At 37.4% G+C, this 18,148-nt stretch overlaps 1 protein-coding gene across 1 annotated transcript in view; it reads right to left on the bottom strand.

Annotated features, from left to right (window-relative positions):
* Positions 1-18,148, bottom strand: part of TUBGCP3 (tubulin gamma complex associated protein 3) — a 56,263-nt gene that overhangs the window by 11,392 nt on the left and 26,723 nt on the right. Inside the window, exons 7-13 of the mRNA XM_054219046.1 lie at positions 16,869-16,987; positions 14,480-14,605; positions 10,870-10,938; positions 6,603-6,735; positions 5,331-5,497; positions 3,444-3,554; positions 2,928-3,036 (exon numbers count right to left, since the gene is read on the bottom strand). Coding sequence (XP_054075021.1) covers positions 2,928-3,036; positions 3,444-3,554; positions 5,331-5,497; positions 6,603-6,735; positions 10,870-10,938; positions 14,480-14,605; positions 16,869-16,987 — 834 coding nt within the window. The remainder of the gene's footprint in view (positions 1-2,927; positions 3,037-3,443; positions 3,555-5,330; positions 5,498-6,602; positions 6,736-10,869; positions 10,939-14,479; positions 14,606-16,868; positions 16,988-18,148) is intronic.

An 18,148-nucleotide genomic window follows, 5' to 3' on the forward strand; every position in this document is an offset into this window, starting at 1 on the left:
TTGCATGCATAGCGGTACCAGCTATCAGATCTGCCACGTGGCTTCACTGCTGGCTTTAGAGGAAGAAGGAAGAACTTCCAGCAGGGGAAGAAGAACTAAAAGAGCAGTTTCACAGACAGAACACAGTAAGTTACAACACCTCAGTGGTCTGTTCCTGCAAGTGTCTTTCCACAAGATGCTGTGAGCCTAATGGGCAAAGCAAAAGCGGGAACAAGCCAGCCCAAAAAGAGTTATGAGCTAATACCTTCAGTGGCTGGCCACAGAGGTTTGGCCTAGGATTGGCTGAAGGCACAGGCAAAGCCAACAGGCAGCAGGCAATTGCCTAGTTTCCCCATGGCAAGCCTACCAAGTCCCACATGCTGGTCCTGCCTCCACTCAAGTAGGTGTGAGCGTGTGTAAGGCAGTACCTATGCCTGAAGACACATGAACCAGCCTCAAATTCTTGTTAACCCAAGCAGAAAAAAAGCCTTTCCTCTCTCCTTAGTACTGCCCCTTGCCTTGAGGGAAGTGACCTGGCCACAGCCCTTCATCTCTGAGAAAGGAAAATTCAAGTGTACATGTGTACCTGTAACGCGTCATCTCTGCATACATGCACCATCCCTGTTTAACATTCAAAACTACTAAAAAGGGTTGCTTGCATCAACAAACAAGAGGTCTAGGCACAAGTTTTTAAAGCTGTGCAAAATTATCTCAGGACACTGTGAAAGCTAGAAACGGATGAAGAAAGGATCAGGCAAAAAGCACTGACAGACAGATCCATGAGTTGCTACTGAACGTAGTAGTGTCACGTAATTCCTGGTTCAGAAGTTCCCATACAGTGGACAGCTAGAGGCTGAAGCTGGGATCACTTCATCTGCCTTCTTTACCGTCCTTCTTCCCCAAATGTCTGCTACAGTCCTGCGTCAGACAAGATGACCAACTTCTACACTGTTCTACATCTCTGACTTCCTGTTTTAATACTCGTTCAGACAGTTTTTTTACATCTTGATTACTTCAGCATCAAAAGGACATTGGGGAAACACAACAGTCAAGGTTCCAAAGCAAATTAATGACATAAAAAATACCACCAAACCAATGAAACTTACAGATCTATAATGAGAAAAAAGCATCCAGAATTCGGGCTGGCATTCTAGCTTTCCATCGTCTTACACTAAGTAATTATCTGAAGGAACTTTGAGGATATTGTCAAATGGCAAGAACACAGAGGACAGGATGCATTTCCAAAATCATAGACACGGAACGTTCTTTCTGGATTGAATGGGTAAAATGCCCTAAATACAAATGCAGTTTCATGCAGAATTAAGGCAGTGCAATACTACGAGGTATTTAGGCTACACACTATAAGCTCAGCACACCTTCAGCACGCTGCAGATACAGTGCACCATTTCCGAAACTAGACTTCTATATGAACTGGTATTCTCAGCACTTAAAATAATGTACTTGCTTTGCAGCTCTCATCCCCTACATAATAGGGAACCTGTATTTATGCAGACCTTCCATTCAATCAAGGAGAGAGAAACACAAGTGCAAATTAAAAAAAATATTGGAAAAGCATGGCCATAAACACTGTGTAAAGTGGTGAAAGCACTGTAGCCAAAGGATGTTTTCACCTTTTTCAGGAGTAGCCGGCAAGATGATGGTTCAAATGCATTTACAGCCCTTATTCACTTAACCCTGACCCCTCTCTGCACTTTAAACGCATCTTTGACTAGGCAAGCAGTGTGCAGGGTACAAAAATCACATTATTAGATGACATATTCTTGCAGATGTTAATGGAATTTTATTATTAGAACACCTTTCAAGGAGGTACTCATGCTAAAAGTCCATGCTGTGAAGAGTTAATATAAAAACTAATCCAAGGTTAATTTGGAGGGGGAAAAAAAAGAAAAACACCAAAAGACAATCCTACAAACCAAGCTTCGAAGTTACATATAATAAAGTCATATTTGAGAACAAGAATAACAGAAAGGGTATTATACAAAATGTGAAAAAGTACAAAGAAGGATGTTCTTAGAAAACTAAGTAAAGAACTTGTCAGAAAACCAAATGTTTAGACAATTCTTCCCTTAGCAAAAGCTGAATATACTAGCAGGACATCACTATACTTTTAAAAACCTTACCTTCTTTGCTAAATATTTACACATAAAGACTCCTTGTTTTAGATGTTTATTCTTTGCTGTCTTTCATCACAACAGTGCTAATTTAATTGCAAAGAGTATGCCACCAAAGAATAAACCCAAATGGTATATAAGCTCTAATTCATTAAAACTGAAATCTCTTCTAAAGAGAAAGAAATAATCTAAAGGAATTCTAATAGTCTAGCTTTGTTTTAAAGTTCAACAGCTGGCAACCCCACTTTTAAGTAATCTTCAAAAAGAATTTTGCTAACCTTCCACACTCAATTTTCTTCCGACATACTACACTGGTAGAGTGCATTTACAGAAAGGCTTCTGTCCCGCCTGTTTTTACTGCTCATTCTTTTATTTACAACTAATGGCTTATTTATTAATTTTTAATCACAGAATTAATTCAGTATTATTATGGAATCGTATGATGAAGTATATCTGATGAGAAGTCACAAGTATTAAGTTCTTACTGCAGCACGCAAGAATATCCCTTCTCCCACCCTATCCCTCCCAACAAAAGTCAGCTGAAAGCAGGTTGATCGTAACTAGTTTCATTCAGAAATCCAGCACATTAACAACCATCCAGCAAACCTATCAAATTAAGAAAAGAAAACCACACATGTGCATTTTCATACATCTTTTGTAAAATGCAGGCATCCATTAAACACCTACATTTTAGGGCAAATGGGACTTTTCTATCCCTTTCCACCCCACTATCCAAAATGTCAGTTTACAGTCTAAACCACATGTTGTACAAAGCTCAGTTCAAAGGGAAGAAGTTGACTAACACAGATACTCTACCATCTTTTGAAGACTCTGCAGACTTTGCTACAGCAATCATCTTTGTGGATGGAGTTTGATCGTGACAAACTTGATGCAAGAAGTTTATGGATTTTCCTATTAGGAGGACCTGAACACAAAAGGATTATTCTTAATGTTTTGTAAGTGATTTGCATATAAGAAAAAAAAGCAAAAACAAACAAAGCCACACACAAACACGAGGACAGGATATTTTGTCATCTTTCTGTGCTCTTACTTTCACAATCCCAACCACAGCAATCCAGAAATTCAATACAAACATAGAAAGGTTTTAAACATAACCTTCTTTTTCTCTCATGACATCTCCCTAAACAAAGTTTATCAGTTAGAGAATGGAAAGGAGAAACAGTCTTATAGTCTTCCTCAGCAAGCAATTTTATTAATATAGCTATTCTTAAGATGATTTATTGTTAAATTTGGTCTCTATTTTATTAGTGGACATCTAAACAGCAGTATAGGGCCAACAAATCATCAGAAGTTTAACTTTTGAATTCATACCTTTTTTGATTGCTCCATTGTAATAAAAGAAGGGATCATTGATTTCCTCAAAGTGTATTTGTCATGCCACAACCGATCAGTTTTAACTGTAGGGTCTGAAGCTACAAAAAACTGCAGATTGAAATAAATATTAAAACCAAGAGATGAATGTAAACTTTCTCCCACTGTGCTTCATTTCTGTATTCAGAAAACTGTAAAAGTATTTCTGAGTTGTTATTTTAACTAAAAAAGGAAAAAAAAATGTTCATAGATAACACGCAGAGTTGTCCTGGCAATTGATATGTAAATTGTATGTTGACCAATATGAACTCTGAAGAAAAAAGTTAAAGAACAGCTCACATAATTTAATCTGCTCTGTATGTTAGGAAACCTTGACTACCTCAGGGTAAAGTGTACTATCTGTAAAATATCCACTATGAAATACAGATACAAATAGCATTTTCCAGCAATTAATTATACAGTTAGGAGATAAAGCTCAGAATATAAGTAAAATATGCTTTTATTTTACTGGTTCTATTTTTACTCAAGCCCCTTTGGATTTCCTCCTATTTTAACAGATGCAGAATTGCAGAAAGAAAAAACAACCAAAAAAACCACCAAACCCAAGAAATCCTGCAATTGAACTGGCGATCAAATGCTAAGGTCTTTCAACTCCACGCAAGAGAATACTTTCATTTGTAAGAAACTAAAACTTCAGGATTAGTTCTGTTAAAATGACTTGTGGATGGATTCTGTCCTCATCCTGTCAAACAAGATAACCATTTTTTGGACAAGAACTTTCTTCACTGCCTCCAATATCATTTTCACCAAGAATGGTCAGCTGTCTTTTGTTCAAAACCTGTGTCTATGGTATGAAAATTGTAGCTTTCAGTATACCACATCCAACAGCGATTTTCAGTATTAAGAATGCTCTTACAGCACACATGTACATTTTTAAACAAAGAGTTGAAAGCTAATGAATGATTTAAAAACGAAAAAAGACAACACCTCGCATGTCTGAGGTATAGCTGGAAAAAAATGTAAAGTCTGTTTTACACTTCCAGCCATAAAGGTTCACAGACATTTCACACAAGTCTCCTAATGCTGACCTTAAAGATCAGCTGTGGGTGATATTTGTACTCATTTTAATTTTGACTCAGGTAAACAGTTACAGAAATCAGCACATTTCACACTCGAGTGAAGTTACTCAGACACGTCTCAGAAGTGCTCAATTCATTTTAAAAAATGATTCTTTGGCTTCTGGGAACCAGAAAAAAAGTCACTTTAACAAGACTGTACCCATTGGAGACAGGAAAAAGAGTTGGGAGGACTTAAAAAGGCGTAAAAACATTTCTAAGAAGAAAAGGGAGTTACTAGAACTTGCTGTTACAGAAGTCAGAACCAATAACTCTGTAGAGTTTCTAGAGGAACACTGGAACCATAAACCTCTTCTACCCACTGTGACAAACTGAAGTTATTTATGAAGCTGAGGATAACAGTAGATAGTCTGTAAAGTAGAATATTCTGAACTTTATTCCAAATACAAGCCTTGCAAATAACTCTGCATACATTACTATGGTTACACTAAGCAAGAAAAGACAGAGATGATTTTGTCTCTCTTCAGAAGCAAGAATCTATCGTTAGTCCACTATTCTGCCTCTACTAAACAGACCCAGGATATGATTCATTGAAGACAATATACTGCATCATTGCAACCTCCAGACATCACACTGACTGAATCCATGAAGAGAGTCACATTTCATGTTGGTATTGTATACATTACTCACTCATATGTTATATGTTTCCATCACAGTCTACTTTTCAAATTCTTTTCCAATCTTCCCACAGATTATACTCCCACAAAGCAAGGAAACAGAGATAAAATATTTATTGTATGAGATACATTACCTCATGGTATGTATCCTCCAGCTCTCCATCATAAATCCAGCGATAAAGGAAATTCAGTACAGGATGGGATACTAGGCCAAGAATGTGCTGAACCAGAGATCTCATGTAGGGATCTCCTGTTTTAGTATAGGCATGAACTGCTGAGGCTAGTTCACCCCCTTTTCTCCCTGTAAGATCATAAGGGAGGGGAACAGAAATGTATGAAGGAAAAATATATACACCACACTTAAATTCAGCAGCCATCGATTTTAATTAGTCATATTCTAAAATGTAGCAAAAGCACATTTTTTTTAACGTTGACAGGGGATTCCTAGGTTTTAAGTCATGAATCATTAATCTCACCGAAGTACTAAACGCAGTTCTCTGACATTCTATTCTGTCTACTTTAAGGTAGCTTGGAGGAATGCAAATTTCAAGATATCAGTTCACACACAAAAGTTTGACTTTATGCTTCTTTTCTTCCCCACCGCCCGCACCAGAATAGCATTAAAGGAGTCTCAGTATGTTTTCCTTCTCTCCTGTACTTGACTCTCTCTCTCAGATGCTCTGTATGCATACATACACATTTGTTTTTCAAAATAGTTACCAATTCCAATAATCAACATAAAACAGATGTTGCATGTTTTTCTTGTTCAAGATACTCTTTCCAAAGGGCCACAATCTCCATTACTTTTCAAAGACAGCAAAGCTGAAGCATGCCTCAAGGAGGAGCATAGCCTACAGGCTGGTTACTGGCCAAAGTTTTGGCTAACTCCGACACCACTCCTCAGCCCTTTCTTGGGGATTCTCAACACAGCCACACACTATTTGCAGATTTGTAAAGTTTCAGTGCTTCACATGAATCTGCAGACAAGTTGCAAATCACTCCTATATGCCATCATATAGAGAGGAATAGGGCAATACTCATACACAGTGAAGAGAACTGACTCAAAAATTTCACACTGTATCAGTGGGAGTTTTCCAGTGTAGCATTATTGGAAAGATGACTAAAATTGAATAACTGGAAACTGCAAAAAGTGTGTGCCTAAAATTTGAAGGATTTCTCAAGTACATTCAGGTTTAAAAAAAAAAATCCAGAAAGTGTAAGTATATCAAAAAAGTCCTATAATTCATCACATTTTTGCTTAAACTAACAGGGAGAGAATCCTGTGGATTAGCTACTCAAAAATTTCTAAAACATAACAGTAATATTACTGAGATCCACTTTTGGCGTGCACAACCACTCAAAGTTACACAACTTCTCCAGAAATGTTAAACGAATGTTAAACAGACCTTGACAGTGATCAACAAGTGCTGCAAGGGTCTTTAATCTTATTTTAGGATCATACGTCCAGACTAGAAGACGGCGAAGTGTTAAACTGCTCTCAAGTCCCAAATTCACTCCCTGATCATCTTCCAATTGCAACTGATCAAATTAGAAACAGAAAGACATATCAAAGAATAAAAATGGCAAAACAGAGGCAGAACTGCTGTTTCACAGTTTTTGCTCTGAAGCTAGCTTTTTATTAATACACTTGAAATAGCAAGTATTATATGTTCTTGCATTAAATCATTGGGCCAAAACCCTGAAGCCCCACAAGTGGAAATACAGAAACAAGTGCCGGTGAAAGGACAAACAGAAGTGTAACACGTCAGACAGAGCACAAATGACAAGAAAGTTAAAGAAAGCAAGGTGATAGACAGATAGTCACAAAAGGAGAGAAGGGCAAAGGAAAAAAGAGCAGAGAACCTGAAAGACAGCAAATACTCGCCAGAGAAATGGTCAGAAAAGAGTAAAGAAAAACATCTAAAGGAAAGGAGGGGTGTAGGAAGTAAAATTTCTATTACTGCACAGCCAGCTTACTTTAGTTCAACATGGGACAAATTCTGTTCAATACCTTCCTCCAGAAGCCATCAGAACTTAAGTTAGGTATATAGCAAGATTAAGGAATTGCTACCGTTGAATAAACCATCAAAAGCTATGATAAGAAAAATCTGTCACAATGTGACTACCATGAATCTTCCAATATGACAGAAAATGAAAGCCAAATATTTGCATCTGAGATGCACATCTCATACAAGTACAGATGGGCAAGAACACAAGAACACAACCTAAGAATACAGAAGCAAGTTCCTAGAGCAGTCCAAGCAGACAAACTCTTACAAAAGATGCTCTATTTCTTCCTGTATGCCACCACTCCATGCTTCCAAGTCTAGCACATTTTTTTGCCAAATACAATGTATCAATTAAACTTAAGACTAGTGTCATCCACATTAAGCTCAACCTTAAAGACAGTAAAATTCATAAGCTTCTTGACGCTCCTGCATATCCATGTTTTGGGGGGGTTGTTTCTTTGTTTTTTTAAACTCATCTTGGAAAAAGATGGAAATTGGCAATGACAAGAAAGATATATAAGGAAGAACTGCCATTTGTCTTTAAGGAAGAGATTATAAACTTACATCTTCATCATGAAAGTTTTAAAGAGGTTGACAATTTGAAAATAGTCCAGAAGGAAAAGAAGACCTGAAAAGCTTATGGAGTAGTACACAGTACACTCAAGAACACTCTTTCAGAGGCAGAAACATGTTTGGGGGAAGCTCTGAAGACATAATATAAGTTATAGAGAGAAAGACGACACAGAACCCTTTGATGAGATTCTTGTTACATACTACTATGCCTGAACTGCTAACTGGAACTGCAGCTAACGACTCCTAACCCGGCGGCCTGTACGATCTCCTGAATACAAGAATGCAGAATGCACTCAATTCCAAGACATAATTTTCTACATGTTTTCATGCAACTGAAAGTTACAGTTTTGTAAAGAAAGTGTCTTTCAAAAAAGTAGACTTTTTCCATCGCTTTTTATTTTAAAATTGACGAGACACCAAGCTCACCTCTGGGATAATCTGGCACAAGTCTTGAGAATGCTAACTTCTTTAAGATTTCTGCTCCATCAGTTATGAACATAAGAAATGCCACCCTCTGTCAGAACCCTGGCTAGATGAACTACTACTCTATCTCCAATAATGATAAAAGGAAGTCCTATACGAGAAGAGCAAGCAAAGCTGACCCCTCTCTGCAGCCTGTCCCCCTTGGGCTCCTTGCAGCCCAGTTGCAGCATTCAGGATGTCAGAGGATGCTCAGCCCTTCTAATAGCAGTTTAAGACCTGCCTTCCATGAATTTGTATTACTCCTTTTTCAACCTGTTGAGACTGTCTCTTGCCTGGGACATTTCACTCTGCCTTACCCTTGTCAACAACATCAATTAAAACCAGTGTCAGCACTTGTCTTTGGTACACACTACTGACCCTTTTCCTTCCTGCAACGTGAAATTGTGCTTCCCAGCCTTCATGTCACAAGAGAGTCTCTCCTCCACTGTTGGGCCTCCTTCCTTTCTTTCACAGACTTTGGGGAGGAATCTTGCCAGGGACTTCTTGAAAATCCTCTGGGACGTCCTTCAGTCAGGTGCTGAGAGACATCCCCAGAAACTCCAGTCCACTAGTGCAGTAAAACTTTACATTACAGACACTGTATTGACTGTTCCCTACCAGAATGCATTTAATCAATGTGCTCAATACACTCATGAACTCTAACACCAGAGATTAATCTGGCAAGGAACATGAACAGCAACAAGGAAAGCAGTAAAAGGAAGAGTGGGAAAAATGTGGATCCAAATACTGAGTAGTGCTGTGAAAGCGGTGACGGGAAAAGTGGAAAAGGCTGAGGTGCTCAGTGCCTGCTATGCCTTGTTTTTGGTAAGACTTGCCTTTGGGAATACCAGAAGTCACCTCAGATCAGACGGGAAGTCTGGAACAAGAGATGTACTCCGAGTGGAGAAAGATCAAGTTAGGGAACATTAAAAAAATTGGATGTACCTAAGTCTATGAGACCTGATGGGATGCACCCAAAAGTGCTGAGGGAGCTGGCCAACGTCAGTGCAAGACCACTTTTGATTATCTTTGCAACATCATAGCAATTACAGGTGGTTCCTGACGACCGGGAAAAAGCAAATGTCACTCCTCTCTTCAAGACGGAGGATACGTAGAACTACACACCAGTAACACTCACCTCATTCCCTGGGATGCTGACAGAGCAACTAATCCTGGAAACCATTTCCAAACACACGGAGGACAAAAAACATTTCTCAGGAAGAAAAGCTCAGGAAAAGAAGAAGGAACATTTGTGGTGATGGAGTTTGTCTTCCCAAGCAAGTGTTAAGTCCTGATGCACTGCTTGCCAGGAAGTGACTGGACATCTGCCTGCTGATGGGAAGTCATGAATGAATTCCGTACTTTGCTTTGCTTGCACGCACAGCTTTTGCTTTCCCTATTAAACTGTCACTAACTTGATTGACTTGTCTTTTTGCCTTCCTTCTCTTTTCTCCCCATTCCCCAAGAGACAGGGAATGAGAGAGCGAGAGGCTGGGTGGGTGTTTGGCTGCTGGCCAGGGCCAACCACAAAGGCAAAAGCAGTTTGAAAATAAGTGATGCCAGAACTTTCCTTTCATTTTCCCCTTACATGCTTCCCCTCCCACCAGACTCATCTCTTCTTTTGAAAGGTTTAGCGGAGCAGGAAAGGTAGAGGAAGCTGCATTTCAAAGAAGTCATAAATATTTCCATAGTCAAGAAGTTTTATAAGAATTCAAAGCTCCAGCAAACTCAGAGAGCAAACCTATTTTGGACTGAGTAGGAAATAATTATAAAAGAGTAACTGGATAGTAGCCAGGAAAAACAAGCAAAATTTAGTATGTCAGACGTTCCAAAAGTCAGGAATGTTAAAGAACAGCAAGGTGAGTCAAAAGAAATAGATGCTTTGAAAACATTTAGAGAAGCCTATGACTTAAACTACAAATTTTTTTAAGTCAGAATTTTAAATGACATTTTAATTTAACTTTAGGTCAATTCTCAGAATAAATTTTGATCAATTACAAATAATGAACTCCTCGAAAGTCCCATATAAAAAAAAATAAGCAGGAGAAAAACATATCTAATTTTTATTTTAAAGATAGCATCTAGCAGACAAACTGCAAGATTATCAGCACTAAGTTGGTCTACACATCACAGAAAAACAATAAAACACTGAAAGACCTTATTCTTTCAATACAATGGAAGGGACAAGGAAAATACACTGTCCCACACAGAACAAAAAGTTGGAACTGTTGTTACTAGCTGCTGAACCACGCACTGCTTGAAATACAGAAAGATTTTTTTTTTTCTCCCTCCAAAGATGTGTCATGCTGTTTGGGATTTGAATGACAAAGATACCACACAAGATGAAACTGAGAAAAAGGATGCAAAAAAGGGACAGAGGCTTAGAAATACACATTCTATTCCTTGCTTATGTAATACACCAAACAACGGTGAATTTCTAAAGGAAAAATATTAATTGGTACATATATCCAAGAGTAAGAAATGTACAAGTTACAGAGAATTGTGCCCACTGTCAATAAACTGCTGTACATTCTTCCCTTTCTAATAGGGTACCTAGGCATATCTTTTAGGAGATATTCAGATAATGTAAAGCAAAATAAGAAAGTTAAATAAAAATCACTTAACTTACCTGAGAATGTAAAACAGACAGAAGCCTGTAGTATTCTTTAAGTTCCTGATGTAAGGCTGCACAAAAACTCTGTACAAGGAGAAAAAAAGAGAACAAAAGGGAAAAAAAATCAGGAAAAGCTTTCTGGTTTAATCTAGAATAACTTTTATCCTATCGCCACACCGTGAAGGTAGTTAAAAATTTCCTAAAAGGATCAAGCTACAAGTTTCCGCACAAAGGCAAACTCTTAGAAAACTGGCCAATGTATAAGCGCTTCCCTAAGAGATGCACAGACCTTTTCCAAGAATATATACACGTTGTCAAGTAACTTTGTTTCTTGCTGTCTCATTTCTATCAACAGATTAAACTATGAGAAGCTTAACTCTCAAAATAAATATATCATCTCAATAAAGACATTAATATAGGGATGTGCAAATCATAACGTGACCCAGAAGAAATTTTCTTTAATAATTATGTAAAATACAGTATGTAATAAAGTAATAGAGCTTCATTTTCAAGAAGGCCTCTAATAACCGAACACAGAAGTTAAGCAACCATCATTATATTTACAGTATAGACTGGATGACATGAACAAGAAAACACAATGCTCATAAAAGATTACTCCCAGTAAGTGCTGCTGGATTAAGTACTCTACATTTTTGGCATTTTATCAATTGACAGTCGTATATGATTCTTCACTTGACTTGGAAGAAATTAATAATACTTAAGTATATCCTAAGAAATCTGTAAAATGTGCAGAAGTTAAAAGGCCTGAACTAAAGCAAAAATTCTTCTTTGTAAAACAATTCTAAGCACAGCTACTTTGGGCTGTTTAAAATTAAATAAATAAAGGTATATTTTAAAAACAGTTCCTGAAAGAACACTTGTTTAGTAACAGATAGTTTTCCACAGTTTGAGGTTCTGGGGGTTTGCTTTGTTTTTGTAATGTTGTTAACCTAACATACAGACTGGAAAAAAAAAATAAATCGTGCAACACATTTTATAAAACAGGATTAAAAATATGGCTCAATAGTTTTGGACTGAGTTGAAAAATTTGAACTGTAGGCACTTTTAGGGTTTTTTTAAATTGTTTCGTTGGTTTTTTGAAAAGTATTCCCTGCACACAAACAAATTCTTCAGAACTGATCTCTTAATCAATTCTAAGCTAATGATTTTGCTATCTACTTCAACAGACTTTTTTTTAATAGGAAATTCCCCAGGACTTTCCTCTCAACGCCTTTTAAAATCATCACAGTCAAAGCAATTTGGAAAAAATATGGAAAATTTCACAAAAAGAACCCAAGAGCTTAAAGTAAAATATTTATTCACTGGAGTACGTACAAGGGAGAAACCATTACTACAAGCACAAGGAGAAATTAAATCTTCTTTCTGCTAAGAGGCCTACCTGTTAAGAGGCTAACAAGCCTAGAAGAAAAAAAAAAATCATTAATCTTGCCATTGTATCCTTTATAAAGAAAGAGGGTTCCTTTCTTCAACTCAACATTATACGTTAGAAAGAAATTTGAAATTCATTTTATTCCAGAGGATACTGAAGGGAAAAAAAGAATCAAAAAACCTTGCATGTAATGCCACTTTTCATTTCTTCTCACTTGCTTCTTCAGTACATTTTCGAATCTATTAAAGTAGCACTTGCCAAGATAGTAGGCAGAGTAGAGCCTCCAAAAAAACATTCAAAGGCACTATACATCTACTCAAAAAGTTAGAACAGCAATCACTGACTTTAGTAGCCAAAAGGATTTAGGATCTAAATGATCATCAACTTTTCAGAGCAGCTTTAGAAGTTAAAATTTACAACCAGTGCCAATTCCTGCATCACAAACTACAGATCCTTTGTTTCCCAAACTGTTACAGAAAACTGGACATTATCCTAGAATTCTGATTTGGTCTACAGCAAAAGAGAATTCAGGAAGGAAACAGAATGCTGGTTCAAGAGAAAAAAAGTAAAGTGCCCACTACCTCAACTGGATCTAACTGGGCAAAATGTCAAACTATAAGGCAACTTATATTTCACAGCTGATTTCTGAGACTTTTTCCTTTCTGAGAACAAAGTAGACCTTCAATACTAAGCAGCAAAGGCAGAAGAATATAATGTTAAAGTGTAGTATCTCTACTCCTAATGATTGCCAATACCTGACATTTTGCATGGTGAAAACAGTCACCAGAATCATAATAAAAAAGGTGACAGACAGTTTATCCTACCTGTAGTTTGAATAAGGGTTTATGCAAGCATTCTTTAAAAACATTAAGCGAAAGTTGCCTTAGAATGCAGCTTGTGCTAAATTCTTAATGCGGTGTGTAGCACCTGAAATTGTCAGCTATTAAAGCCATGAAGACCAATGGTATATACTCTTTTCGCCCAGATACTGACAGCAGGAGGAGAATATATGGTTTTATTTGTACGCTTACATCCTAGAAATACAGTAAGTGCTTGCCACAAGCAAAATTAACAGCATTAGAGCTATGCAGATTCAGCTAACTAACTGCACAGCCTTCTGCACAGGATCCAAAACCTGCATATGGTAGCTGAGATATTGCACATTTAAATTCACTGAAGAATTAAAGTTCTCCCCTTGCAGTAAACTTGGAGATTAAAGCCAGAGAACAGTAAAAATAAGCATAAGCAGGAAACTACTAGATAAAGAATAGGAAACTTCACCCAGATATAAGGGGGAGAGTCTGAAGAAAACGCATATACAGTAGCACTACCATATAAAACATGGAAATTAGCATTGGATCACTATAAAAGTAATTATTTATATGTAACTAAAAGGGTTACTTAGAATAAGAGACAGAAGGGAACAGAATAAAACATTAGAAAAGTAGGAAGCACTACAGTGTCTCTACTGACCTCTTAAGAAAAATAAGATTGAAGGGAGAAGCACTTCAATTTCTTGGCAGATTAGGTAGAATGTTATGGCTAGAGGCAAGGATAACATTTCTGTCGACTCAGAAGGGATAATATCCAGTTTTACAGAGGGAGCAAGTGAGAGGAAACGGGAATGCCTTAGCAGTAAATGTGGTTTTGGGTATTACAGCAGCTGTGAAGTTACTGTAGACTACAAATCATGATGATGAAACCTATAAAAACAAAAATTAATATTCTTTTCATGCTGTATTCAAAAGAAAGTGCAGAAGATAATGGGGTATTTGCATTTTATGTAAGTTAGTGCAGTATTAACACATGAACATCAACATCAGCTAACATGAGTGTCTCCTGTAGAGGTCACTAACAACCGAATTGGGATTAATTAGCTCAGGGATGTCACCATCCCATTTAAGCAATATTTTTATTTACTAACATGCATGAGTACTTAAAAAAAAAAATAATTAAAAAAAAAGGAGATTAAGAAAAGGAAGCTATACATGAGACTTTTGAGCAACAAATGATGGGGGCAACTCCTTCTTATGACCAAAAAGAGCAAATTCCTTTCCCTTGCCTTCAGACTATGACCCATACCAAAAGAGGCAGTCCATAAAAGGAGTAAATCAAAGGATGAATGATCCAAGCTCAAAAGTTTATGCACCATTCTAGTACTGCATTTTACTCAGTAGTTTCTAAGGGAAACAAGACCAAAACATTGTAGCAAAACCAATTTTTTAGCTGACCTACCTGTCCCACAAGTCCAAATGCACGATCCAAACTCCTCTGGTCTGTGTATTTTCTTATTTTATTATGTAGCCATCCCAATTCTGCAAGTCTACTTGTAGTATCTCTGAGAGATTTGGACAAGCTCACCTACAAAGTTAACAGAAACAATAACTTGAAATTAAGTCAAATCTACCATGCCAATACTTGTTTCTTCATGAAAGCCCCTCTTTCTCATAAAACAAGCCAGTTCAGGAAATAATCATTTTACGTTCTACAGCGGAGACAGTACCAAAAAAGCAGACAACCATGCACCTGGCATTAAATTTATACACATAAGCACTGAAAAGGAAGCAGCAACAAACTACTGGAAACTTTGTGACCTTCCCTTTTGGAAATCTTAATGTAAAAGTATTTATACATTTGGCATTTGACCTATACATTTTTACATTTGGCAATTATGTCAGTAACAAAAAAGTCTTCAAAAAAGAGGAAGCAATCTGAAATTTTATGACGTAGAATCACACTTCATCTTATCCTGATAATCAGGAAGACTGAAAACAATAGAGCTATGGGAGTCAGTGACTGAAACTAATGAAGAGACCTAAAGAAAATGGTTACTAGTACAAGTGAAACCAACCTTTAACAGAAGACAATGCCAGACTAGGTATCAGGAAACAAAACTTACAGAATCCAAATTCCAAGTTTAAATCCAATCCACCAGTAACAGCTTTTATAAGCTATTTAATCACATGTCCCTCTGAGCTCTTCTAGCCCGTTTCCACCTTTTTTTGTGCCAGGTATCTCACTTCACCCGTCAAGCCTGCCTTAGTCCCAACACCCTACTTAACTACTACTACAATTTTAATCTGAATCAGCATTTTTCTTCCTTTAAATTACCAACACATTCATCTTGTTCCTCTTGTTCTTACTTGAGATTTGCTTCTACAACATGTTGTCACATTACCCAAGACAACCACCATCAAGTTTTCAAAATTTTATTGGGCAAAGACAAAACAATCCGACTGATAAAACAAACAATCTGACTGATACATTAGGCCAAGTGGCAGAGATTGACTCTTGCCCACAGCAACTGGTCCTATTCCATCTCTACAGACAATTTTAACTTGGAGAGCCAGCTGGAACCGTCCAAACCAGAGCAAGGAAGTGCATTAACAAGCTAAACAGATTGCCAAAGAACGAGAAATCAAGCTCATTCATTCAGCCTTCTAGTTAGCAGTACAGGCATTCTCCAAGATAAAAATCAGCTACAGAGTGTGTCAGCCACAGCAGTGTGGGCTTGAACCAGCCCCACCAATTGGTTGTAAGACCAGAGTTCAGTCCCTGGCCCTCTTGTTTAGATACACGGGCATAGCTTTAACTTCTTGAACAACTTCTATAGGATAAATTCTAGCCCAAAGAAGCACAATTGGACAGAGAAACTCTGCCCGCAACTAAAGAGATGACATAAGAACTATTTAGAATTCTGCAACTACAGAGTGCTTGGCAAGCATTAAGTACAATACACATCCGCTGGAATCAAATGAGGAACAAGCAAAATTGGCTTAGTGTTATTACACCTGTATCTCCTAGATCAAATCAGAAGCCGCTAGCTTATACAGTGCTGAATGTCACCAACAGGCCTAATATTAATGTTGACATTAGAACACATTCTGGCAGGAGTAAGAGCTTGGAAAGTGTGTTTCTTTCTGGAAAAGGCAGACTGTGTACAATGACATCTTCTTTGTGCAGCTGAGGGAAAACTACATATTTTGGCTACTTTTCTGCCTAACATGCAGTCAACACAGCTAGAGGAGGTATGACCTTGGTCCTCCTTGTTTCTCAGAAAAAGCTGCAGCTCTAGTCAGTCAAATAACTTCATCTTCACTGGGTCCAGTATCTCAGGACAAGTGGCAATAAGGAAAAAGGACGGAAGACAACTGACTTCACAAGAATAACTGAAGACATAAAGTTCTCAGGAAAAAGCATACTATCCACAAACCATGCGAATAATCAAACTCACTGTATTAACAGAATTAGCAGTACAAACTAAAACAGGTTTTCACCTACTTGATATGAAAACTACACAGCAAACTACTGAAACTCATAGTGCAATTTTGCAATCACTGATTAAGTTTCCTCCACATACACCTCGAAAAATATATTATGCTACCTTTCCTTTGCCATATGTAATCTAACCTATATATATGGAACATAATTAGCTCAGTGCAGGTGTTGAGGAATTACAAACTCTGCAGCATCTACAGGGGCAGAAGATGACATCCTTAAAAATTTTAAGAGGTAACTGATTTAACAAGATTTAAGTTTTCTGTTTTCCCCTCCACAAAGCATCCCTAAAGTCATCGTAAAATTACAGGGAAGTGTAAATGAAATACAAGTCACCATACTGTACCTTTCCCTCCACTTTATAGCAATTTTCAGAATTGCACATTTTGATGTTTTTGCCATCTATTCCCTGGAAGACATACAAAACATCTCTTACAAGGTTTGCTTCAGTTATTTCAACAGAGCCTAGAAAGAAGAAGAAAAAAAAAAAGACAACCAGTATTTAGATTTGTTGGGACAATTAGTTTTGGTTACAACTTCAAAAAGCTATTTAGAAGCCTAGCCAAAAAAAGAAAACAGAAAGCCTGTGTTTATAACCTATAAAGAAATGTTTTAAGTCCTCTTAACAACCTGAAAGCCAAGAATTCCTTTTACCTGCCTCTACTGATACCTGGGATACTCTCAGAGCAGGTCTGCTTGTATGATACAGGGCATGTTCTACTTTATCCAACACTTCAGCCAGTTCTTAAACTTGTTATTTTTTCTGATTCAATCACCAGTGTAAGTTCTGAAACAAGCATCATAATAACTTTACCTTTCTTTGAACAAACAGCTGAAGTTGTTAAATGGGACTTACAGAACAATCTCTTCAACATTCAGCTAGGAAAACAAGAGTTAATCCTGCAGGAAGAGCTGCTTGTTTAAAATTGGTTTTCAATCACATATGCTACTGCTCAATGAAAAGATTGATCAAAACCAGACTGCCAGCTGCGGAACAGCTATAGAGCTGGCAAACAGAAAAGTGTAAATTACATTTCTGAAGACAGATATACTTTTTATTTAGTAAAGCTTTTGCTATTGCAGCATACAGTTTGGTTCTGGCTCATATCTCTAGTTAGAGGTTAGATTATGTTTGAGATTTAGGATATTCACTGATTTAAAGGAAACAGAAGACTGAAAAACGTGCTGTGGGGGTCACTGAAACTACTCCCACCTTTTAAGAGTGAAAGAGCACCATCTGCTTTTGTAACTTCATTTAAGATATCAAGAATGAAACAATTTCAACAACGACTATCCACAAACTGAGATGCTACAACTTGCTTCTCCCAAATTTGACAGCACTCTCTCAACTGCTTTCCTCCCCAACAATTCACTTTCCCAGAATAAATACAAGAAGAAAAAAATTCTCTTCTTATTTTGACAAAAGTAGCCATCACCTCAAGATGCTGTTTAAAACTCAGACTCCCCTTATAATACCAAGAGGTGCATGAGAGTAGCTGGCCCCTTTTAGGGGCTCTTAGTGAAATGGCAAAAGACTCAAGTGCACGTTTCTTTAATTGGTAAATAATACAACAGGTTTTAATATCAACCATACAATGCTCCTGATTATACTGTCTGTGTAGGTGT

Source organism: Rissa tridactyla, chromosome 1 (genome assembly GCF_028500815.1).
Source record: "Rissa tridactyla isolate bRisTri1 chromosome 1, bRisTri1.patW.cur.20221130, whole genome shotgun sequence".
In the NCBI taxonomy this organism is placed as follows: Eukaryota; Metazoa; Chordata; class Aves; order Charadriiformes; family Laridae; genus Rissa; species Rissa tridactyla.